This window comes from Callithrix jacchus, chromosome 19, assembly GCF_049354715.1.
Source record: "Callithrix jacchus isolate 240 chromosome 19, calJac240_pri, whole genome shotgun sequence".
NCBI lineage: Eukaryota > Metazoa > Chordata > Mammalia > Primates > Cebidae > Callithrix > Callithrix jacchus.
The window spans coordinates 38,907,134-38,930,902 of NC_133520.1; the positions used below are offsets into that span (position 1 = coordinate 38,907,134).

General features: G+C 54.7%; 2 protein-coding genes across 2 annotated transcripts; one reads left to right on the plus strand and one right to left on the minus strand.

Annotated features, from left to right (window-relative positions):
* Positions 1-1,396: 1,396 nt before the first annotated feature.
* ARF1 (ARF GTPase 1) lies at positions 1,397-17,242 on the plus strand. Its single transcript, XM_002760826.7, has 5 exons — positions 1,397-1,454; positions 15,127-15,311; positions 15,391-15,501; positions 15,618-15,742; positions 15,887-17,242. The coding sequence occupies exons 2-5, from the start codon at positions 15,164-15,166 to the stop codon at positions 16,046-16,048; spliced, it is 546 nt and encodes a 181-aa protein (XP_002760872.1). The 5' UTR covers positions 1,397-1,454; positions 15,127-15,163; the 3' UTR covers positions 16,049-17,242.
* A 1,059-nt stretch (positions 17,243-18,301) lies between these two features.
* Positions 18,302-20,807, minus strand: C19H1orf35 (chromosome 19 C1orf35 homolog). Its single transcript, XM_002760832.7, has 8 exons — positions 20,624-20,807; positions 20,396-20,546; positions 20,141-20,186; positions 19,977-20,059; positions 19,805-19,877; positions 19,568-19,653; positions 18,894-19,022; positions 18,302-18,814 (listed from the first exon to the last, which is right to left on the minus strand). The coding sequence occupies exons 1-8, from the start codon at positions 20,715-20,717 to the stop codon at positions 18,703-18,705; spliced, it is 774 nt and encodes a 257-aa protein (XP_002760878.2). The 5' UTR covers positions 20,718-20,807; the 3' UTR covers positions 18,302-18,702.
* Between the last annotated feature and the right edge of the window lie 2,962 nt (positions 20,808-23,769).

Below are 23,769 nucleotides of genomic sequence, written 5' to 3' on the forward strand. Positions count from 1 at the left end.
CCACATGTAACCCCCATGAAATGTCTGCACATGGTCCAGCTCCGGCTGAGCAGGGCGAGGCAGCAAAACCAGAAGGCCCCAGAGGCATCCACGTCCCTCCCTGGGCTTTCCATGAGCATCTGAGATGCCTATAGGGCGGGAGGCAGATGTCCTTCTTCTACATAGACAGCTCTGCTGCAGCTTCACAGAGGTGAGACTTCAGACGGGAGCCCCAGGCAGAGAAAAGGACTGAATTTGGGGGGCAGGAGGGTCATCGCTTCTGGGGACCTTTGCAGCCTCCCCAGGTGCAGCCCCAGTGGAGACTCCGGCCATCGCAGCCTCCAGAGGCAGTGAGGATGCCCTGCCCAAGGGGCCAGGAAGGTAGGTGGGTAACGGGGACAGCGGAGGGACGCGGGAGGCCTCGGCCTGGACGAATCAGGATGCTTCCCGACCTCCACAATACCCAGGACACTGTACTGCACGGACGCCCTCCTAGCAAGCCCAACCCCACAGCCGCACAAGGGAAGAGGGAAGAAACCCGGGGGTGGTGGGCACAGCCAGGCCTCCAGCGCGCGGAACAGAGAGGCTGCACCGGTCCATGTTCCCTTCCGACCGGTCCAGGAGGGGTCCCTGACAACCAGGGCTCCTCCGCCTCAGGCTGGATCTCAGCGGAAAGGCCAGCTCATCAGAGGCCGTGCGACATCCCCTCTGGGCAGCCGTCCTCGACCCTGGGCCCCACCCCCACGGCCCCGTTTCCCCCGCGGGTTTCCAGGCCACCTCCTCCTTTGCTTCACCCGTGGCCGGCTCCCCGGGGTCTGCTCCTGGCCCAGGCGTGACCCCGCTCGAGTCACTGCGGCCGTCGGGGCGCCGAGGCCAGTGGGGGACACAGCAGGCCTCCCGCCTTCGGACGTTCAGTCGTGGACCCGCGAGTGCCACAGGTTTCCACAGGGCCGGGGCTCGCGACTCCGCGCAGCCTGGGGGCTAGGAACCCCAACCCCGGCGAGGGGCACCTCACACCCACGTCCTTACGCGGCCCCTGCGGGCTCGCGGTGACTGCCGCGCCGGGAAGGAGGAGGGTGTCAACCCGGCCCCGCCGCTCTAGTTCCTGCAGCAGCAGCCCGGACCTCAGTCACCGAATCTGTGAAACGGGCGGGAGGGAGCCACATGGTGTCTTCTCGGAAACACACAGGCGCAGGCGCAGGCGCAGACGGGTGCGCTCGCCCTCTCCTGGGCGCGCGCGCGCGCGGGGACCGCGGCCCGGGGCGGGGCGTCCCTTTCCCCGCCCCCTTCCCCGCCCCCTGCAGCCCTCCTGGAGTCAGCGCGCCTGCTCCGCGGGCGAGCGGTGGGAGGAGTTCCCTGTGTCTCCGCCCCTTACCCGGCGTGCTCTGCGTCCGCAGGCGCTGACGTGGCCGCCGTCAGAGCCGCCATCTTGTGGGAGCGAAACCAACGCCTGGCTCGGAGCAGCAGCCGCTGAGGTGAGGGCGAGGGGCCCGGGACCGTGTGGGCCGCGGGCAAGTAGGAGCCGGCGGGGGCAGGGGACTGGCTTCGGGGCGACTTGAGGTTCGCGAAGAGCACCTCGACCCCCGCGGCGGCGGCGATAGGGCCGTGCCGGGGGCGGACGAGGACGGGCCGGGCTGAGGCTGGGGCCTGGCCGGGGTCGGGGCTGGGCCGGCAGGCGGGTCGGTGGGCCCTTCGCGCCCCTCACAGATTCCCGACGTCGCTCGCGGCCCCGTGTCTTCCTCTGCCCGTCCCTGCCCGCGCCCTCGGCCCGGAAGTCCGCCGGGACTCCGGGCTCTTCTCCAGGAAGCCTGGGCTTCCTGCTTCCCTCACATCTGCCCTTTTCGTCTCTCGAAGCCGCTCGCGCGTGGAGAGTTGGGGTTAGAGGCCGCGGGGGCCGGTAGGGGCCGTGGGGCCTCCCCCACCCGAGCACGGGCGAGCGGGTGGCATCCGGGCGGACCCCTGCCTCAGGGACCGGGAAACTGAGGCTCGGACGGCCCCAGGCGCCGTCAAGGTCACGTTGGTGGTGGGGGCTTGCATCTCCGCCTCCCCACTCCATCCAGTTGGTGTTTGCTCTGAGGGCGGCACCGGCTGGGGGGCGGTGAGAGCGGGCGGGCAGGTGGATGGGGACCCCGCGCCCGGCTCCGGCTGCGTGGACTTCCGGGGGAGTCCGGAGTGCCTCCCTTCACACCCGTGAGACCCGTGGCTTCCAGAGGGGCCGGTGGATCTTTGCTTTAACCCCAGGGTGGTGCCTTGGCGGCGGTGGATGATAAGAAGCCTCTTCTGAGCTGGTGAATCTTTAACCTGCCCGCGGAACGACCTGCTCGCAGACTCGGGGCCGCGGAGGCCGGGCACAGCCTGCGTGGTTCCGGGGTGAGGCTGGGCTGGACAGCCGTGCGCACCTGGTGTTAGGTCACCGTTCCGACGGCACCTCCTGGCGCTCTCGCTTTCTGTCCAGGCAGCCCGTTGCTGCTTTGCAGGAAATGAGCAGAAATGCACCCGGAATCGCGGGCAGGAAAGAAGGGCGGCCGGAGGCTTTGGGTGGTCCCCGAGTTGATAGCTGTGGAGTTGGTGCACTGCCCCTGTTGGAGGGGCAGTTGTAGTTCTCGTTTCAGAACTAGGGGTCAGCAGTTTTTTTGCCGGCTGTTGCAAGGCTGGTGGTTCTGGCGTTTTCCGCGGTGTGTTTGGGAGGATTGTGAGATGCCGCGGTCCAGTTTGTTGTGTGGCCCCTGTGGCCCTCTGCCGTGGCGATAGCCATTTTCTAACACTTGTGACTGCATGGATGGTGTTCTGACTTAGTTTGCATTTTCGGTAGCACTGCCACGGTAGCCAGAAAGTCCCGAAATGCAGTATTACTATCTGGGTCCAAAGTTGAGAGGAATTGAGTAGTGTAAATGTTAGTCACACATTTGATTGGCCACATTGTTAGAAGTCTGTTGTCCACGTTACCACGTGTTGGTAGACCGGAGAATATCTGTCACTGCTTTTCGGGTGTATCTTGTTGAAAATAAATCCAAACCACTGCAGTAGGAATCTGTTGTTGCCTGTGAGGCAGATGTTCAGATTTACCAGTTGAAAAAGATTTGAAACAGTTGGTTTGGACAACAGCTGAGTCACACAATGACTGTGAGTGAAAAGCAAAAACTGGTTCTGTGCTCCTCACAGTTCTGGTTTTGTACATCATGTGGTCTAGCTATGCGCTGTACCTCTTGCACAATATGGAGAGGACATTCAGACATCTTCCTTCACCTGCTAATCTGCCCCTACGGACCGGACAGACTTGAAACTACTATAGGAAGGTGCATTTGGCCTTTCCTTTTTCACTTCAGTAAACTTTAATGTGGACTGTCAGCTGCTGCGGTTATCACAGAAGTAGACCTAAACCAAGAGAAAAAAACGTGTTGTGCAAGTTCCTGCGGAGTAGTATACGACTGGTTTCAGAGAGTTGAACATTTCTTTTTAGATTCTCCAAATTAAATGTCTCCTTGGTGTGTGGATTTAAGCTTGCTCTTACTCACAGGCCAGGCGCACCAAGCTTTTCTACACACTTATTCATGAGCTGTGACCATTCTCCTGAGCAAGAGGCTGAAGCCAGCCTCTTGGGCTGGCAGGTCCATGCTGTTTCTCATAAGCATTCTGTCCCCTTGACCTTTCACCTTCATAAATTCGAGGGTGAAAGGAAATAGAGTGCACTGTCAGAGGTAATTGGGAGAGAAACATGAAAAGGCCTTGCAGTAGGGTCTTAAATTATGACGACTTTGTTTTCTGTGTTGTGCGTGCTCATTGGCGTGGATGGTTGGTAGGGGTATCCTGCCCATAGTGTCTGAAGTGGTCTTTTGCAAAAGGTTTGGCCTCTTCATGTTGGGATTCCTGGACTTGTCTTCATCCTCAGGTTCCCATCCTCTTGTGGTGGTTGTAAACTCTCTAAGGCAAAGTTGCACTCATCGCTTTACAGCTGTGCAGCCACCTCACTGTCTTGGAAGGTACTTTCACATTCTCAGGTGGGTCAGATGACCTTGTTAGCAACTTGACAGACGTGTCCTGGATGCTCTTTGTTGCCAGGAAGCTCTCAGGTCCTCCCCCAGGGTCCTGTCTCAGTCTCCTACAGGGATGCAGAGACAGTGAGGCTGGCTGATTAGCCATTATGTGCTTGACCAGTCTTGGTTTCCTGGTTCTTATAAAGTGGTAACAAGGGCTTGCAGCCGGTTGTCAGCCAACATACAGGGAAGGGTGGTGCTTCTTACAGGCCCTGATAAAAGGAGAAGCCTAAATGAAGAGAAGAGTCAGAGAAAGCATAAAAGGCAGGCAGGTTTCCACAGGCACAGCAATTGAGAATAATTCTGTTGAGAAGGCAGACGTTCTCCCACACCACTGAGGCCCAGGGCTCACTGCTAGTGTCCAGCATGAAGTGAACAGGAGACTTGATTGCAAAATACTTATCTGGCCTGCCTCCCATTTCCTGGCATACAACTACTAAAATACTTGGAATCTCCAAAGTGATGATGTCTTTTTGTACAGTTAGTTGACTGGTGACGGGCAGCCCCTACGAAACTTTTGGGTGGGGCTGGTCACTGGGCCAAGGCAGAATTAGGGAGTTCCAAGTTTCAGCCCACCCTGCAACTTTCAGGAGTGGAGACGGACTGAAGATTGAGCTGGTCACCAATAGCCCATAATTGAATCAATCACACCTATATCATGAAGCCACCCTTTTGCCTTCAGTAGTTAACAGCATCTACAGCCCTGTGTTTCCACATCTGTACAAAGGAATGTTAAGAGTGAACCACAATTAAGTCAACCACACTTTGAAACAGCAAGAAATTCCTTGTTGATGGGGAATACCCAGAAGGCTTGCCTGGGCTTTCAGAGAGCTTCCAGATAGCTGAATTCATGGAGATGGAGGTTACTGGAGGATGGCACACCCCGGAGGGCATGATAGCTCCACGTCCCTTCCCCCATACCTCGCCCTATGCATGTCTTCCTCTGTATTCTCTGTAATATCCGTTATGAAAAACCAGTAAACTTCAGTGTTTTTCTGAGTTCTGTGAGTCACTCTAGCAAATTGATTACCCAAGAGGAAGGAGTTGTGGGAACCCTGATTTATAGTCATCCAGAAGCACAGGTAAAAAAACTTGGGGCTTGCAATTACCTCCAGGTAGACAGTCAGAATTGAACTGAATTAAAGGACACCCAGCCAGTGTGTCCTGCAGAACTGGCTGCTTGGCATGTGGGGAGAAACCCCTGCTCATGTGGTGTGAGAAGTGATCTATGTTGTAAGAGTGTGTGAGAAACCAAGTTTGGGTTTTCCTCTGTCCTCAGAGTAGTATATTTTGAAAACCTTCTAAGCAGAATGTATCAAAATAGATTTTATTCCCTAAAGGGATGCAGCAGGCTAGAAAGATTGATTTCCATGCTTCCAGTGGTAGCAAGGCTGATATGAGACATCTTTCCATTGTGTCCTACAGGAAGTTATTTTTGCAGTACCACATACTCCACACGGGGAACTTAATGGTTCTAGTTCTCAGATAATATACTGAAGATTTTTAATGGGTGCTTTTTAAAAATACTATTAATACATCTTCTGGCAGTTTTGGTGGTGACATTTTTCTTAAAATATTTATGCGAGCCAGGCTCTGTGCTTGACACTTGCGTAGTCCAATCTGCTTGGGAGGCTGAGGCAGGAGAGTGGATCACTTGAGTCTAGGAGGTCAAGGTTGCAGTGAGCTGTGATCACACCACTGCACTCCAGAGACAGGGAAAGCATAAAAGGCAGGCAGAGTGAGACCTCCAGCTCTTAAAAAGAAAAAAAAGTTTTACCTGCTCACCAGTTGAGGGTGCCTGGGGGCAGGTTTAGAAAACAGACTTTGAAAACACATCCCTCCCTCCTGTGGTGTTTGACACACTGAGCTGCCACACTTTTGACTTCAGTAGTTAACAGCAGCTACAACCCCGTTTTCCACATTTCTACAGTCAGAAGAATGTTCAGACTGAACCAGATGCAACAAAAGTTTTTAAACAGCATGAAATTCCTTGTTGACATGATAGATTTTTCCTGACAAAGTAATTTTTAGGGTAAGCATGTCTGCAGATGTGTATGGTTGGTCTCCATCAGCCCTACGGGCCTGATAAACATTCTTTTGCCATTGTTTTCTCCTCTCCTTGGTGGTGAGTCACTTGTGCAGTGCCCAGCGGAAGACGGTGGGAGGCTGGAGAGGAAGGCCTGTTCTGGGCAGAGGAAGCCCTACTTGATGAGCATGAGGCTCCACGGGGGCAGGGGCTGTGATGGTGAGTGCCACACAGAGCCACCGACACTGGCAGAGGGAAGGCAGGGAGATACCAGGACCATCCAGAAGGGGCAGACTGTCGTTTGACAAGTGCCATGTGTGCAGAGATGTGAAGGAGTGGCCTGGGGCAATCGGCTGAATCCCTGAAGTGGATTCGCTGACTGACAGGGTTTGGAGACCTGCCAGGAGCAGGGTGCCTACTGGGTGGGAAGCCTGTTGGGGTGTTCAGTGGCCCTTGGGGATGGGGGTCTACAGTCCCCAGAAAAGGAATTTGGGGAATTGGGGCGGGGGGGCAGTTTTGGGTGGCAGCACTGCCACTTTTGGCAGCAGCAAGAACGCTTCCTGTCTGACCTTCGTGTAGGGGGGATCATCTAATGTCCTAGAGCTGACCTCTTATGAATATGAAGAAAAAACATTTTCGTGCATAGTTTTAAAAGGTGTTCTGAAGTTTCCAGGGAAAAAAAATCACCGTATAAATCAAAGATGACTGTGTATTGTCTTCAGAACCATAGTGAGTTCGGTTTCCAGAAGGAAAAGCTACGGTAGTTGCTTCATGGACACAGCTTGCCCTTGAGGTTGGAGGTGCCAGTGCCTGAACAGCCTGGTGAGGATGGTTCTCTGGCCACCCTTGGTCCTTCCGCGCGGGTGTGAAGTCACTTGCCTTTACTCTCCATCGCAGCATAGTTGGGGCAGAGCGGTGGTTCTCTGCCATTGTGTGAGTGCTGGGATGCTGTTGCTTTATTTCCCTTTGGGTTGCCAGAGGCAGCATTTGGAGCACAGTGTGGGCACTGTTGTGGACCAAGGCAGCTTATTGCAAAGACCTGATCTGCGGCAGCCGTGGGGCAGCTCTGAGCAGAGCACCTGGTCACATGGCTGACTGGTGTGCTGAGAAGGCGCAGGAGGAGGCTGGAGACAGGGTTCTTGCCCTTGGAACAGGAAGGAAGCTACTCGCATCATAGTGGAGAAGGCCTGTTGGGTTTGGGAGGGGGATTTCGGCAGCAAAGCTGACTGTCAAGGGGCAGGAATTGGGAGGAGGGTCTAAACCTTGAAGAGAAATGTGAGGTTGCTGTGTGGGGGCCGCCATCATCTGGAGAGCAGGGCAGATGCCAGCGTGTGTGTGAGACCTGGGTCACCTGAGGGGAGGTCATCGGTGTGTCCCTGGGGTGTGCTTTTCTCTCACCTAGGTCAGGAGTACAACCAGAAGCGAGGAGTTCCCCAGAAGGGCAATGACTTCCCAGGGCCTATGAGGTGTGTCCCCATCTCTGTACATGTCTGAGTGACCGGGGTGGGCTGAGGTGGCAAGGTGCTTCTCCTCCCAAAGCTGGGGGGAACCTCGTGATGGCTCCCACTTCATTGTTGCACTTTGCTTTTCTTTCCTCTGAAAGAGCAAGTCTTTGGTGTTTCCCCTCAGCCCTCATTTTAAAAATGAAAGTTTCCCGAAGGCAGAAATCAAGTTTTAGGCATTGTGCAGCTGCCGCATTAATTTTCCTTAACCTGATGCCGAGAAGCTGCAAGGGCCCCACCCGCTCTGAGTGGTTGGAGGAAGGAGCAACTTGCTCTTCCAGTTTATGACACCAACACCAGCAGTGTGCTGTTCCAGTTCCCCTTTTTCTTCAAGCGGTATGGAAAGGGACCTTCAGGGCCCTGGGTCCTGTGGGGCCATGTTCACCTGGAACAGTGCCTGGCAGTAGCTCAGTGCCCAGCATGTCTGTAGTGAGTATGTAGTTCAAGGAGTGAATTGGCAAAGCTGAATAAATGAGATTTACTTCCCAGCAGAAGTCACAGGCTCCATTACCCCTCTCTTCCTGGGTTCTTGCCACTCTCCTGAAACCCAGGGTAGCATTGTCACATCAGATAGCTCCACGATGTGTGTGCTGACCACGCTGAGATGGGCACTGTGGACTCAGCCTCTGGTCATTGCTGGAACCAACGGCCCCCATGAATACACTGGTAGCAGCTGGTTGGGGTAAGGACACTAGTCTTGCCCTCTTGGCTTGGTGCTGTGCCATCACACAGACACTCGCTGTTCAGCATGCACGGAGGAGAGTGAAGCACAAGGGCCCAGGTCCCTGGGATTGCCTCCCCTCAGGTTGGGAGAGCCCTTGGGCATGGCATAGACGCCTGGCAGAAGTGGGCTGGGTCACGCTCCAGGGCGTTGGCACCTCACCTTGAAGTTGGGGTTATGGTCGGAAGTCCTGTGGAGACAGGGTCTCCTCTGAGGACACCAGACTGACCTCAGACTGCCGGTACTTTGGCCCTGGGGATGGGGCTGGTTGAAGTACTCTCTCTGTGGCTGTCACCTGCAGGGAGAGGTGGGGACAGGGGTGCTGTTTCTTGGCTGTGCGTTGCAGTGATGAATCCCTGCAGGTTTTGCATTCTCAGCTTATGTTGTGAGTTTCAATGTTGTGAATTTCAGGGCTAATACGGATTTGTGTTTCTGGTCTTGGTTTTCCCAGTGGCCAGTCCGTCAGCCACTGCACTGAGGGCCAGGTGGAGGTCACCTGCACCCTGCCTACCAGAATAGAAGGTAGGCCCCAGGCTCCTTCTGCCCCTTCCATGTCCTTGTGTACGCATCTCCAGACAGAGCTCACTCGAGTGCACAGCTGCAGGGAGGCCAGGAAATGTAGATTTCATTCTAGAGAGCCTTGTGCTCAGTGACAGACCAGAGTCCCATCACTGAGAGAGCAGGGTTGGGGCAACATAAAGGACTGGACAGCGTTTGCCGTGATGCCATGTGCACAGCCAGCACAAGTCCCTCATTGTAGTTGTGGTCAGAGGTCATGAGACACTGCCTTCAGCAGCCCTGGGAGCCCACCTGGTGTGGGCTCAGAGCTGTGCATCTGCAGATTTCAGAAGGACTTAGCTTTGGTGGGGTGCCTTGAGGACAGTTAAGTAACATTTCACAAATACCAATAAGGAAGAAATACACAAATGTGCAGGTAGTCAGTGGGCAACGGTTGTTTGGTGTTCACATTAGCTATAGTCCCAGAACTCAGTCCATGAGGTGGAATCACAAAAATGGAATTCATTTCTAGCCGTCAGTACACACACTGATTTGATATAATCACCTTGAATTTTAAGCTGACGGTGACCTAAACTAAATTTCCCTGATTAGCCCACCTGAAAGTCAGACCTAATAGATAATGCCCCTCACTTAACTCAAGGCCAGCAGCAGATGTGTTAGAGGGGACCCTCGTGCCTGGCAGCCCTCGTCTCCTAATGGCTTGTGGGATCACTGTGTTGAGTTGTAATGCCTAATGAGCTCCTAGAAAAACATTCTGAAACTTTTGTTGTGAAAAACAGAAGACTCTCAGTGGAACTGGCCTTCAGATGCAGGCCTGAATGAGAGTTCTAGGATGTGTGTGCCGCTCTTTTGTCTCAATCTGCATGATTGCAAATCTCTTCAACCTGATTGGGTCTTTGGAGTGTCTCAGTCATGTGTCTTCTCCTCTGAGTGTGCCTTTTGATTCGCACCTGTGTCACAATTGTGCCAGACTGTGAGATGTGTCTGCCTCTCGCTGGTATTGGCACATTTAGTTTTCCCTTTACATGAGTTTTAGTAAAATACTGACAAAATGTAATGTATGCTCAGTCACAGAAAAATGTCAGGCCTACAGAAATGGAGCATTTGCCTGGCGGGTAGAATGATGACCATAGGCTTTATTTGGCTGGTATGGTAAACAAGTATTTTTGTGTAGGTGAGAATAAATTGTCATATTGCATTTCATTTTAAAGACCCCTTAAAATGAAAATCAGCATGTGGGAAATACCAGGCTTTCAGGAAATTGATCATCTACACAGTATGTATGACTGATGAAAGGCCGTTATTCTTCAGAAATACTTAAAATGTTAGGTAATGTACATGAGTCCCTTTGGGAAGTCATCAGCTTTGTTAACAAAGTTAACAAAGTTCCTCAGGTTAGATAGTAAAACTGAGATTATTAACTATAAAGATGTGTGTAATTTTTATGTATCTTTATCAAGATGTATATAAATTAAAGTCAGTGAACTTGACTTTAATAAAATATATTTTTTGGAGATGGAGTCTCGCTTTGTCACCCAGACTGGAGTGCAGTGGGGCAATCTTGGCTCACTGCAGCCTCTGCCTCCCCTGTTCAAGCAATTCTCCTGCCTCAGCCTCCTAAGTAGCTGGGATTACAGGTATGCGCCGCTACGCCTGGGTAATTTTTGTATTTTTAGTAGAGACGGAGTTTCACCATGTTGGTCAGGCTCGTCTTGAACTCCTGACCTCATGATGTGCCCGCCTCAGCATCCCAACGTGCTTTGATTAAAGGCATGAGCCACCGCACCTGGCAATAAAAGCTTTTTTAAAAAGAACTCTGGGTGGGGTGCATTGGCTCACACCCATATTCCCAACTGCTATGGAGGTCGGGGCAGGAGGATCACTGGGGCCCAAGAGTTCAAGACCAGCCTGGGCAGGATAGCAAGACCCTGTGTCTATAGAAAATATTACAAATCAGCCAGGTGTGGTGGCATGCACCTGCAGTCTCTGCTACTTGGGAAGCAGAGGTGGGAGGATCACTTGAGCCCAGGAACTCAAGGCTGCAGTGGGCTGTGATCGCACCACTGAATTCCAACCTGGGTGACAGTGAGGCCCTGTCTCAAAAAGGGAACTCTGGATGTTACTGTCTTTCCACGTAAGCGGAGCACATTGTATGAGTCCTGTTTGTAGACGTCAGTCAGCAAAACAGAATCTGGGACCTGGAGCTTGTTTGCCCTGTGTTGGAGGTTGGAGGTGTCTGTCTTTTTCTTGGTTCCTGTCAGTTCAGGTCACTTAGAGATTCTGTTATATACGCCAACTCTGACGGATTGAGGGGAAATGATCAACCTTTGCCTTGTTCCTTTCCGTGACTCAATGTCAAAGCATCCCTGGGGTCTGCAAGGGACCGGGAACAGTACTGGCTGGAGGTCTGGGTACAGGCCACAGAGGCGCTGGCTCCCCTGTGCATCTGAACCAGTTTGGTTGGATCCATTCATAGACACAGAATGGATGTTAACTCACAGAGCTATATTTTCTCCCCACCCCTGTTCAGCAGGCACAGTGAGGTGTCAGGGACTGTAGCTGCCAAGAGTTGACTGTACTGTTTCCTGGTGTAATGCCTGAAGGCCACCTTTACCATTGGTCTCTGGTCCTCACTGAAGAAAGAAACATTCTTCCTAAAAGACCTTTCTTCCTCAGAGTTGGAGCCCACAGCATGGTTAGGAAAGAGAAGTAGCCACTGGAGGCTCGTGGTGTCCTCCTGCTGTGGCCCACTTCTCACAGTGTGAGGGGTCACGTGTACAAGCAGGAAGGCTCTGAGAAAGCCAGGGTTTGTTCCTACCACAGAATAATACCGATGGACCTGAAAAGCGGGTTTTGGCTTGTATTCGGGGACTCTGGTGAAGGAAAGGTTGACAGCACCTGGCCTGGGCATGACACAAGTTAGGACCTGTACCAAGAGGCCCTGGAATTGAGGGCGGGGGTTGCTCTGGAGCCTTTCCCCCACTGCAGAGACTCTGATGGGTCTTGACCTGTCACAGAAGCAGTAAATGGTGCAAGGGCTGCCAGGTCCAGGGTCCTGTGGGGATGCTGGTATGTGTCGAGGCACGATGTGCCAGCCACCCTCTGCCCATGTGTTCAGCGGGGCCGCAGATGTTCTTGTGAGTGGGAGAGACCAAGCTCTCTGTGTGCTGATGTCTGACACCGGAGACTTGGGGCTTGTTCTTCCTGATTCCACCATTCCATTGCAGGGCTGCTTCCCTCCTCTGGGGGCTCAAACGCTTTGGTCTGTTAGTAAAAAGTAAAAGTCACCATGGGGAGGGGCTGGGACTGCTGTCATCATGAGCCCTGCTGCCTGCAGGCTTCATGGTCTTCTGTGCATGGTTGGCAGCAGGCATGTGTGGATCATGGACAGTCCTGGGGTTGAGGGGGCTGGTGGTGGTGGGGTGCCCCTTCCCCTAAGTGCCTGGATGTTGGTGTCAGTTCTCCCCAATGCCATGCTTCAGTAGCCATGGCAGACTGGTGCTGCCTCTACCCAACTGGCAGGTGACCCTTATTCCTAAGTCCCTGCTGACATGGTTTCCTAGGTTTATTCCTTCAAGACTTGTTAACTTGTGCAGTGTGGTTTGGCCTTTGACACCACACGCCCTTGACTCAGCTTTGCAGCACCTCAGCAATAACACAGCATCAGGACTCCGTAAATATCACCCACCATATGTTTTCCTGGAGTAACTCATAAAAGGCCCTCTTCGTTCTGTTTCATGCTTGGGTTTTTCCTACGAACCTGTCATTAGTTTTTCCCCATTGCCCAGAGTTGCCCAACCCCATAATAAGAACACGTAGGTGGCATGTCCCATTCTTGCAGGGTCCACTTCCTGCTCCAGTCTGAGGGGGTTGGCTAGGCTGCTGCTCTCTCTCCACGTTGCTGTGGGCTCACATCCTCTCTCTGGATTCCTGGGGGAGCCTCTTGGGGAGGGAGCACAGGAGAGGTCTAAGGCCCTGCAGTTTGAGAGTTATCTTCATTCTCCCCTGAGACTTGTTGGATACTTTGGCTGGGTATAGAATTAAAGGTCATGTTCTCAGGGTTTTGAAAGCACGGTTTCAGAGTCTTCCATTTTCTGGGGCTTTGAGGGTGTCATTTGCCCCTGGGCATTCTGGAGTCCACGGTGCATCATCAGTGGGTCTCATTTAGGTCCTTGGCTTTGCCCTTCGACCCTTTCAGGCTAGAGATTCTTGGGCCCCTGCTCTGGAACACTGAAGAATTTCACCCCGTAATTTCCTACGTTCTTTCTTTTTAGAGTTTCTGTTAGTTGATATCTTAAGTTACTTCTCATTTTCCTTTTTTACTTATTTTGTTGTTGTTCTGCCTTCCGAGCACCTTCATTTGGAATTTTCCTTTTCAGCTATTTGTGTATCTATCAGGTCTGTCTCTCTCTCCTTTTCCTTTGTTTAGTCATCTTTCTTCAGTCTCCTCTCTTGCTTGCCTGCTCCAGATTCCATTTACATTTGGGTCTCTTATGTTGGAGGTCTTTCAAAGGCAGACAGCCCTGTCCCTTTGGGGGGCCCTCCAGTTGCATGTGTGTGGATCTGCTGGGGCATATAGAAGTCTCAGGAGTTGTTCTGGAATCTCATGGCTCAAATGGGTTGTCACGACTCAGCACAGGCCTAAGCCCTGGTGCAGCTGCTCCCCTGGACCAAGCCTGTCCATCCCTTGGGCTGCATGTGGCCCAGGACAGCTTTGAACCTGACCCAACACAAATTTGTAAACTTTCTTAAAACATGGAGATTTGGGGGGCGTTTTTTGGTTTGGTTTGGTTCGGTTCAGTTCATCAGCTGTTGTGTTAGTATATTTTTTGTGTGTGGCCCAAGACAATTATTTCATTGTGGTCCAGGGTAGCCAAGATTGGACACACCTGCCCTAGACAGTCCCAGCTTCATCCCTTGGGTCCCAGGTGGTCCAGCTTTCTCTGCCTGGTCAATGATTAGGTTCAAGGTCTTCCTCCCTTTTCTCTCTGTCTTCAAGGCTTGTGGGTGATTTTGGTGTCTTCACTGGCAGTGGTTGCAGGAGTGGACTGAGAGGCCGTGTTTTCAGTCTCTTTTGTGCTTCATGGGTGGTGGTCTTCCTCTGGGCTTAGAAAACCTGGCTGTCCCTGAAAAGGAAGCACACTACAGTGAAGGTCCTTATAAATTTCAGAATTCACTTTTTTTAAAGTTTCAGAATAGGTGACATGGTTCAAAACCAAGAAAAAAGTGTCCAAAGGATACTAATCCAGCTTGAAGGGGTTCTGCAGGTCATCTGGGATGATGGCAATGTCAAATCAGAAATTGGTGGCCGGTTTATACCCACTGAACAGCACGGGCACATGTGGGCTCTCACCAATGTTGAGAAATGGAGAGGTGTCACCTTGCAGTAGGGTACTGGGGTGAGTGGATGAGAAAGTACGTCACCAGCAGACAGTCATGGCCGTGATTCAACCAAGAAGCCTCCTGCATGTGGAACCCCGGTGGAGGAAGTCTGATAAGGGGTGGGTGTGGTCACGGGCTCCTGGCATGTTCTCTGGAAGGCAGAAGCCTTCCTCACTGGGGATAAGCCTCCTACGGGTGCACTGAAGAGGCAGCCAGTGTTTCAGAGAGTGACCAGTTTCTTTTCTAAAGTCTCTGTTTGGAATAAAAACACCTGATTCATGAAAGTGCCCACTGGGTGGTGAGGCCAAGGCCTAGCAGCTTCAGTGTCCTTAGAGAGGTGTCCTGGCAGTGGAGGCCCTTCCTGCTGGAGTCTCTGCAGAGCTCTTGATGGTGGGTGCCAACCGACATGATTGCTGTCCCTGGTGTTTATGTTCTGAGGGAGCCCCCTACCATTGCCATGTGGGGCAGACATGGCATGCATGCCCCATCCAGGCTGTGTCCTCAGTGGAACTGTTCCCCTGAGGGTGTCCAGTTGTGCCTGGCCTGGCCCTGTGTGCTCTGATCCTTCTGAGTGTGGGTGGTGGCACAGTGAGTGGTGCTCTCTAGTCCTGGAAGGTTTGTGTTGGGGTGTAGAGCAGCCCTGCATACACCTGGAAGCCAGTCCTCAGGTAGCCAGCTTCGCCTCCTGCATAGGCTGGGATGAGGCAGCCTTTCTGGCCATGCAGCCTTGGGGATGGCTTCCCAAGATGAGGGCAACAGCTTCTCAATTCCTGATTCAGCCATTTTCCCTCAGCACCCATCCTCAGGTGGATTTCGGGGGCTTGGGAGGCCGGGCTCTTTCCCTGTTTCCCTGCAAGTTTCCAGGAGGTGGGGTGAGGCAGTTGTGCATCCCTGGGTGAATGGGCTCTGAGCAGCTGCTGCTGGACAGCACAGAACCAGACATGGAGCACCTTGTCTCTCCAGGTGTCCCTGGCCAGTGTCCTTCCACCTGTCCACAAGCATGGGGAACATCTTCGCCAACCTCTTCAAGGGCCTTTTTGGCAAAAAGGAAATGCGCATCCTCATGGTGGGCCTGGATGCTGCAGGGAAGACCACGATCCTGTACAAGCTAAAGCTGGGTGAGATCGTGACCACCATTCCCACCATAGGTGAGGCAGTGGCCAGCAGGGAGTGGGCTGGGGTGGGCTGGGCCGAGGTACAGAGCCTCACCCTGCATCCTGCCCGCAGGCTTCAATGTGGAAACCGTGGAGTACAAGAACATCAGCTTCACTGTGTGGGATGTGGGTGGCCAGGACAAGATCCGGCCTCTGTGGCGCCACTACTTCCAGAACACACAAGGTGAGTGGCTGGGGCCTGGTCCCATGGGTCCTCCTGCTTCTAGAGAGGGTGGCCAGCCCATAGATGTGGCAGGGGGGCTGTGTTCCCTTGACCGTTTAACACTGGCTGCTCTGCAGGCCTGATCTTCGTGGTGGACAGCAATGATAGAGAGCGCGTGAACGAGGCCCGTGAGGAGCTCATGAGGATGCTGGCTGAGGATGAGCTCCGGGATGCTGTCCTCCTGGTGTTCGCCAACAAGCAGGTAGGTGCCCGGGTCAGCCTGGGGAATGTGAGGAGCCAGCGTGATTTCCTCCAGGGCATCTGGTGGTAGGGGTTGTTGGAAGCTGGTGGGGTCCCTTTCTCTGTCCCAGGGACATCCCTTCCCACCAACCCTTCCTTCCCCCAGGACCTCCCCAACGCCATGAATGCGGCCGAGATCACAGACAAGCTGGGGCTGCACTCCCTACGCCACAGGAACTGGTACATTCAAGCCACCTGCGCCACCAGCGGTGACGGGCTGTATGAAGGACTGGACTGGCTGTCCAATCAGCTCCGGAACCAGAAGTGAACGCAATCCCCTCCCTCTCACTCCTCTCACCCTCTGCTTTACTCTCATGTGGCAAACGTGCGGCTTGTGGTGTGAGTGCCAGAAGCTGCCTCCGTGGTTTGGTCACCGTGTGCATCGCACCGTGCTGTAAATGTGGCAGACGCAGCCTGCGGCCAGGCTTTTTATTTAATGTAAATAGTTTTTGTTCCCAATGAGGCAGTTTCTGGTACTCCTATGCAATATTACTCAGCTTTTTTTTATTGTAAAAAGAAAAATCAACTCACTGTTCAGTGCTGAGAGGGGATGTAGGCCTGTGGGCACCTGGCCTCCAGGAGTCGATGTGTTGGGAAAGCCGGGCACGCTCTTGGCTTTAGAGCTGTGTTAAAATCCATTTTGGTGGTTGGTTTTTAACCCAAACTCAGTGCATTTTTTTAAATAGTTAAAAATCCAAGTCGAGAACACTTGAACACACAGAAGGGAGACCCTGCCTAGCATAGATTTGCAGTTATGGCCTGGATGCCGGTCGCCAGCCCGGCTGTTCCCCTTGGGAATGTGAGGCGGTGGCGCGGCAGACCGCGATCAATTCTGCATGGTCACAATAGAGATCCCGCAACTCGCTTGTCCTTGGGTCACCCTGCATTCCATAGCCATGTGCTTGTTCTTGTGCCCCCATGGTTCCCAGGGGCCAGGCTGGGAGCCCACAACCGCCCCCACTCTCCTGCAGGCCGCCCCGCCCACCTTCAGGCAGCCTGTGGGAAACAGGGCCTCACCTGTCCCTCGGTCAGCATGTGGCCAGAGTGAGTCCGTCATTCCCACTGCTCGTGCTCGCTCAGACACTTTGGCAGGATGTCTGGGGTCTCACCAGCAGGAGCGCGTGCAAGCCGGGCAGGCGGTCCACCTAGACCCACAGCCCCTCGGGAGCACCCCACCTCCGTGTGTGACGTAGCTTTCTTTCCCTCAGCCTGCAAGGGTCCGATTTGCCATCGAAAAAGAACCTCTACTTTTTTCTTTTGTATTTTGATAAACACTGAAGAAGCTGGAGCTGTTAAATTTATCTTGGGGAAACCTCAGAACTGGTCTGTTTGGTGTCGTGGAGCCTCTTACTGCTTTCAGTACACGATTGGTAATCAACCGTTTTGTATACTTGTTTTCAGTTTTCATTTCGACAAACAAGCACTGTAATTATAGCTATTAGAATAAAATCTCTTAACTATTTCACCGGCTCTCCAGTGTTTCTGCACAGGCAGACTGCCCCCAGGAGACGGTGGGTGGAGCGGCCAGCTTTAGGAGTGCAGGTGACTGCGTAGGGCCACCACCTGAGTCCACATTCCCTCTCCTGAGTGTGCAGGAACTTCCCTGTGTCTGTGTGAGAGGCTCTTCCACCACGATTGCCCACAGTAACCTTGCTGCTCTCTGCTTGCAGTCCTGTTGGGCCCAGCCAGTGAGACCTGGGCCATACAGGACAGGAGTCAGCAGGCACTATATAAGACCTCAGCCTCCCTCCCTCCCATCAGCCTGCTGGCTGTGGGGCTGGGCCACTGCCAGCATACATGGTGCTTTGTGCCAGCCGGGGAATGGTCCCTGCCTGAGTGGGCACAGCCCCCACCTCTCCTCAAAATGTCATGAAGCAGAGGGCTGCCAGTCTGGGGGTACTTCTATGGGGTGTAGCCATCAGCAGGTCCAAGGTCTGTGTTCTGTTGGGCAGAGTCCCAAAAGGTGAGGATGTCCTGGCCAGGTGGCCCGACCTTCATCCCCCTTGACAGTGCCCAAGACAGATAGTGCCATCTCCACTCCAGTGGCTATGTGAGGGCAAGGGCAGAGGTCAAAGCCACAGGAGCCACACCTTGGCCAGGGCCCTAAGGAAGTTTTCTGAGACTGCAGTGAGCCGTGATCCAGTCCAGGTGCCCACACATGTCCTGAACAGCCCTGACTCTTCTCAGGGTCAGGCAAACGGGACACCTAGCCCACTGCCCTAGAAGAAGCAGAGCTGAGGGTTGAGGCAGCTGGGTCTTGGCAGGCAGGTAGAGTCCCCAAACCTCACTCAACTGAGGTTACCCCTCCAGACTCTGCAGTCCTTGACCTCACCTGTCCCAGGTCCCCACATTGCCAGCTGAGCACCCCTTTCCAGGGCCTCAGCCCTCCCTGGGTATGGGTAGGGTTTTGGGCACCCATGGGAGGACTGCATTCTTGGACGTTAACGAAGCATTAGGGCGCAGCTCCATCCTGGGATCTCGTTAACTCCTGATACTGACCTTCCAATTAGGATGATACACCTTTCTTTTAAAATATATTTATTGAAATATAGAGTCAACGTAAGGAAAAATAGAGATCACCGTATTTGGCCACAGGTAGATTGCTCATAGGCCCATGGCTGCTACAGCCATGAGCAGGACACGGGGAGTCCAGCCTCTACGGGTACCTGTGGGCAGGCTCACCTTCGCAGGGCAAGCCAGGGGCCATCCCTGCTGTGCGAAACCTGGAGGTCTTCCAGGAAGCTGGCTGCTCCAGAGCTAGCTGTGCAGCCTTTACCCCACAGGCTGGTGCCCAGAGCCACTCCACAGGAGCAGCCTCAGGTCTCACCCACACAAGGGGCTTTCCTGAGGCAGGAGGCAAGCAAGGTGAAGGGAGAGTTCCAGTTCCCACAGTAGCAGTGAGCAGGGTCCAACCATCAGACTTCAGAGTCTGTCATGCCGCCTGCAAGATGGGCTCCTGTCCCCACTGTGTCCCCGCTTCCTCCTCTTGCAGCAGGGGAAGTCGGAGTCACAGTCATGGTGGCAGTGCCTGGGCCTGGGAAGACCAAGGGCAGTCACTCATAGAGGTGGGGGTCAACCAAACCCCTACCCCCAAGACATGGGCCAGGGCATACTTCTCGGGAGATGTGGGAGAGGTGGCGGCCTCAGCTGGTCGCCTGTCTCTGTCTTTCTTTTTCTCTTTTTTGTGTTTCTTCTTTTTCTTTTTCTTCTTCTCCTTCTTGCTTTTCCTGTGGCTTTCAGAGCTGGGAGGGTACAAAATGCGCCTCAGAGAGTGAGCACAGGCAGGTCCCATCCAGGAGATGAAGCCACCACCCACAAATGCATCTTTAAATCAGTTAAATGAGATTACAGATTTCGCTCCTCAGTCACGCAGTCACATGGCCACTGAGACAGATGCAATATCCCTATCTCGACTGCATGGCCCTGTTCCACTTGAGCTGTGCCCTTGCAAGGTGACACCTTCCTCGTACCTGCACCCACAGGCCACTCCTGGGGTTACAGCCCAGGCTCATTACCCAGGAAAATCCCTCGAGGTGCCACCCACGCAGAAAAAGGCTCCTGCCCAGGTCATGAGTGCCCTCCTACAGCACAGCCCCCAACCACTGCCATTACTTAGGACCTCCCTTCAAGGGTGACCCGAGAAACTCCGCTGGGGAAAAACCTAGGAGTAAGAGACAGGAAGGAAAGTAGGGCAGGCCACCGCCAAGGCCGGTGCGCAAAGAGAAGCTGCCACCTGCCTGCCTAGGAGCCGCTCCAGTCCTCCCGAGATCCCCCGGGGCGGCCTCACCTGCTTTCAGTCTGAACCTCCGCCCGTGGCTTCCTCCTGGCCGAGGCTGCTGAAGTCCCGGGCCCGCCGCTCTCCACGCGGTGGTGCTGCAGATGAAGCGCGCTCTGGGGAGAAGTGTGCGGGCCGGCCCCACACCACGCCCCGCAGCGCCCCAGGGAGCTCCGTGCCATGCCGTGCCCTGCCCGTCCCACCCCTGTGGGCCCCGATGCGATCAGGCGAGGGGTGGGGGGTGGTTACCGTGAACACAGACAGCCCCAGTTTGGCGGCCTCCTTGTCCTCTCGCGACAGCGCCACGCGGCCTGCGGAGCCACTGCAGTAACACAGCGATCAGGACAGTCCGGCAGGGGCCCGCCTCACCCGAGTAACCGAGCCCACACAGACCCTCCCTCCCCACGAAACCGGCCCACACCTGGTGCTCCCCAGCCCCAGCAGCCGGTCCACGCCCTTCTCCTCGGGGTCGCCTCCTTCCCGCTTGCAGACCTCCGCAAAGTCCTGCAGGTGGGGGAGCAAAGGGAGCTCTCGGGACGGCCCCACACCCACGGCCCTCCACGCGCCCCCACCCCGGGGAGTTACCTCCTTGCTCAGGCCCGTGGGCTGCTTCTTCACGTTCTTGTAGCCACTGAGAGGAAATCGAGGCAGGCGTCAGGGGAGTGAATCTCTTCCCAGCACGCGTCCTCACCACTCCAGCCTTCGTCCTGAGGGCCCCGCCCGAGCGAGTCCCCGCAACTCCGCCCCCGCCCAGCCGGGCCCCCAGCCTTCACCCCCGGCCCCAACCAGCCTCCGCCGCGCGGTCCCAAGCCCCGCCCGCTGCTGCCCGCCGACACTCACAGCGCGGCCAGCAGCGCCTCGCGCTCCGCCTCCCGCACGGCTGCCAGCTCCTCCTCGCGGCTCGGGCCCGCGCACGGCGCCCGGCCCTTGGCGTACCAGGTGAGGTCGCGGCCCTTCTGCCAGCGGCCTACGGGCGCCATCAGCGAGTTGCCTGCGGACGTAGGCGCCGTGAGTCCAGCGCCCGCCAGGGAGCCCGGAGCCCGGAGCCCGCCCGCCGCGCCCACCCACCCAGGTAGTTCTCCCGCTGCTTGTCAGTCTTCACGTCCTCCCAGTTGAACTGATCCTGACCGCCGCGCACGCCTCCGCGACTGGAGCCGAACATGGTGCTGGGGCGACCGTGGCCTGCGGCCGGCGACCTGAGACCCCGGACCCGCTACCCTCTACCGTCGGACCCTGGGCCGACCCCGCCTCCGCGTTGCGCGCCGTAACGTCACTCTTGAGCCCGCTCAGCTTCGTCCCGTGCGCCTGCGCAGCGCACTGTCCCGGCTCAGCGCTCTGGGCCCCGGCGGAATGCACCGCCCTCGCGCGCCTGCGCACTGCTGCACCGGCCCTGCCCGGCGGGGGAACGACTTTGAACTGGACGTTTAAAAAGGATTGAAATGGGCCGGGCGCGGTGGCTCAAGCCTGTAATCCCAGCACTTTGAGAGGCCGAGGGGGGCGGATCGCTTGAGGTCGGGAGTTCCAGACCAGTTTGGCTAACATCGTTAAATCCCGTCTCTACTAAAAACACAAAAATTATCTGGGCGTGGTGGTCCACACCTGTAATCCCAGCTACTCAGGAGGCTGAGGCAGGAGAATTGCTTGAACCCGGGAGGTGGAGGTTGCAGTGAGCCGAGATCGCGCCAGTGCACTCCAGCCTGGGCGACAGAGGGAGACTCTGTCTCCAATAATTGGAAAAAAAAAAAGGTTAAAATGGGCAGGACAGGAGCGCGCTTAGTCCCAACGGGACTACGGGAGGATCACTTGAGCCCATGAGATCCCTGTCTCGTTTAAAAAAAAAAAAAAAAAAAAAAGAAAGAAAGAAAACTCCTAAGACAGGCCTAGCTAACACCATCAACTGGTTGGTCACCGCCGGCCGCGATTCCGTATGGGGCGCCTAACAAGGGAATGCCCTTAATGATTTGTGCAGTTTCTGAGAATTACCCAGTGAACTTGTGGATGAAAAAGCAGCTGCCCAGGCGCCCTCAGAGCTGGTCCTGTCCCCGCTGCGGTAACTGAATGTGCACATGTGAAATCCTCACCCCAAGGCGCTGGTGTTTCAGAGGTGACTAGGTCAAGAGGGCAGAGCCTTCTTAAAGGGACTCCAAGGGCTTGTGCAGCTTTCCACTGCGTGAAGGCGGCGGGAAGGTGTGGATGGGAGACCCCGCAAGGGCCAAGGCAAGGAAGGCTCTGAAGCCTCAGCCTGTTCCCATATAAATATTGAACTAGAAAAGAATTAGCGATATAGTCACAGTTATTCCTATAATCATAATCACATATGCATATGTAATCATATATATATATACTCAATATAACCTTTTAATTTTGCTGATGATTCTCGGGCCATGAAGCATGGAACTGAAGTAACATTGTGAAAGAGGTGACCCTAGAGCAAGGTGCTCTAAGCCCTCTGTCACACCTGCTTAAGGGCTGCTGGAAGGCACCTCGGCTGTGCGGCAGCGCCAGCATTAGCGCTGGGAAAGCGCCCGCTGTTTAGCCAGCTAGGGAAGGAGACGTCTGACATGTCTCCTCCCTTGGAGGACTTAGGAGAAAACTCTGCTCCCCGCAAGCTCTTGCGGTAGGCCTGGTGGCTGTCAGGGAGGCCTGCAGACATTCAGGGGCTTAACCGTCTCTATGCTGTGCTGTGCCTCAGCGGTGACGTTCCATGGCTACCTTCATGTTCCGCTTCTGCACCTGGTTCCTCTTCTTGGATTAGAATGAGTAAAAGTAACATAAATTTTAATGTCTTTGTTCTTTCTCGACAAGTATGAAGAAGTGCTGATGCATTAGGTTTTCTCCTCGCCTCCTCCACTTTAAGGACCTGGGCCCCGATCTCCAAGACACGTGATTTACCTGACCCTATCACTGACCGCCACTGCCTCACCCTACCTACCCGGCCCTCTGCTTTGTACTCAATAAAAGTCAGAGTGTCCAGCCACTCGGGGCCACTGCTGGTCTCCATGTATACTGGTTAGCAGTAGACCCCTGGGCCCAGACTTTTTTCTATCTCAGCATCTTGTGTCTTTTATTTCCAGTTTCTCATCTCTGCGCCAGTAGAGAGGGGCTCAAAGGACCCTATAGGGCTGGACCCTGTAGGAAGAAAGTGTGCAGTCTGGAAGAGACCCCTCACTAGAACCTCAGCATGCTGGGCACCCTGGTTTTGGACATTGTGGCGTCCCCCTGCTTCCCCCTTCACTTCATTCCCAGCGCTGACCGAGAAAGAGTCCCTTGGCTGCTCTGTGACCTGGGCAGCGATGTTTTCCTCTGCAGACTGAACCCGCGCAGCAGCCTTGAATGTTGCCAGGCACAGATGAAAGCATCTAGGTTGTTTCTCAAAACAGAAACTGGACCCAGCCTGAGCCTGCTTTCTTAAACCCTCATAAAAACTTCATTCTCCAACTCCCTCCCCGCGGATATACCTAGAGAACATTCATTTCACTGCCCGTGGAAGAACTGCTGCAGTCCGCTCTGTACGGAAGCTCTCGATAAATGCTCTGAGCACATCACCCTGGTGTGCTCAGTGTTTCTGTTGAATCCTAACCGGCCCCACCTCAGGATGGTGTGGGGCACTCCCTTGTGGGAACCCTCCTGCCACGACTTTTGGGGCAATTCCAGCCACAGGTTGAACTGGGTGAAAACACAGGTCTAGTGTCCAGAACTGTGCGAAATCTGTTTCTCAATGACCCAGCCCATGGGTCAGGCTGTTAGCACACCTGGCAGACGGCCCACATCTGGCTCATCCATCTACTCAGCAAGTACCAGCTGCCGTACGCCCCACTGCGGTGCTGCCTGAGTTCACATCATGGAGCAGGTGCATGGAGAGGGCAGAGCAGCAGGCCACATCCAGGCACACTGAAGGCCACTGGTCAACTCCTGGGAAGGCTCCCTTGGGTGGAGGGCATCATCTCCTGGGTGCTGGTACGGCTTGCCACATCAGGGTGGACTTGGCCGACGTGGCAGAGTTCGGCTGTGGAGTCTGACCCCTGACTGGATGTCAGGTATGGTGAAGGGACAGCAGGGCCAGGTGGACATCAGGCAGGAGTCCAGGATGGCTCTGAGGCTGGTCTGGGCAGCTATGAGGATGCAGCCACTTAGCAACATGAGGACCAGGTTTGTGGGGAAGAGACCAGGTCAGTTTTGAGCCCGTTAGCCTGACAAGCCATAGGCCACAGGAG

Excerpts from the sequence above, each read along its gene's own strand:
- ARF1 (XM_002760826.7), top strand. The coding sequence starts at position 15,164 with ATGGGGAACATCTTCGCCAACCTCTTCAAGGGCCTTTTTGGCAAAAAG. Across the intron at positions 15,312-15,390 it reads GACCACCATTCCCACCATAG|GCTTCAATGTGGAAACCGTG; the intron begins GTGAGGCAGTGG and ends TCCTGCCCGCAG. Across the intron at positions 15,502-15,617 it reads CTACTTCCAGAACACACAAG|GCCTGATCTTCGTGGTGGAC; the intron begins GTGAGTGGCTGG and ends GCTGCTCTGCAG.
- C19H1orf35 (XM_002760832.7), bottom strand. The coding sequence starts at position 20,717 with ATGTTCGGCTCCAGTCGCGGAGGCGTGCGCGGCGGTCAGGATCAGTTC. Across the intron at positions 20,187-20,395 it reads GAGGCGCTGCTGGCCGCGCT|TGGCTACAAGAACGTGAAGA; the intron begins GTGAGTGTCGGC and ends ATTTCCTCTCAG. Across the intron at positions 19,023-19,567 it reads GAGGTTCAGACTGAAAGCAG|CTCTGAAAGCCACAGGAAAA; the intron begins GTGAGGCCGCCC and ends GTACCCTCCCAG.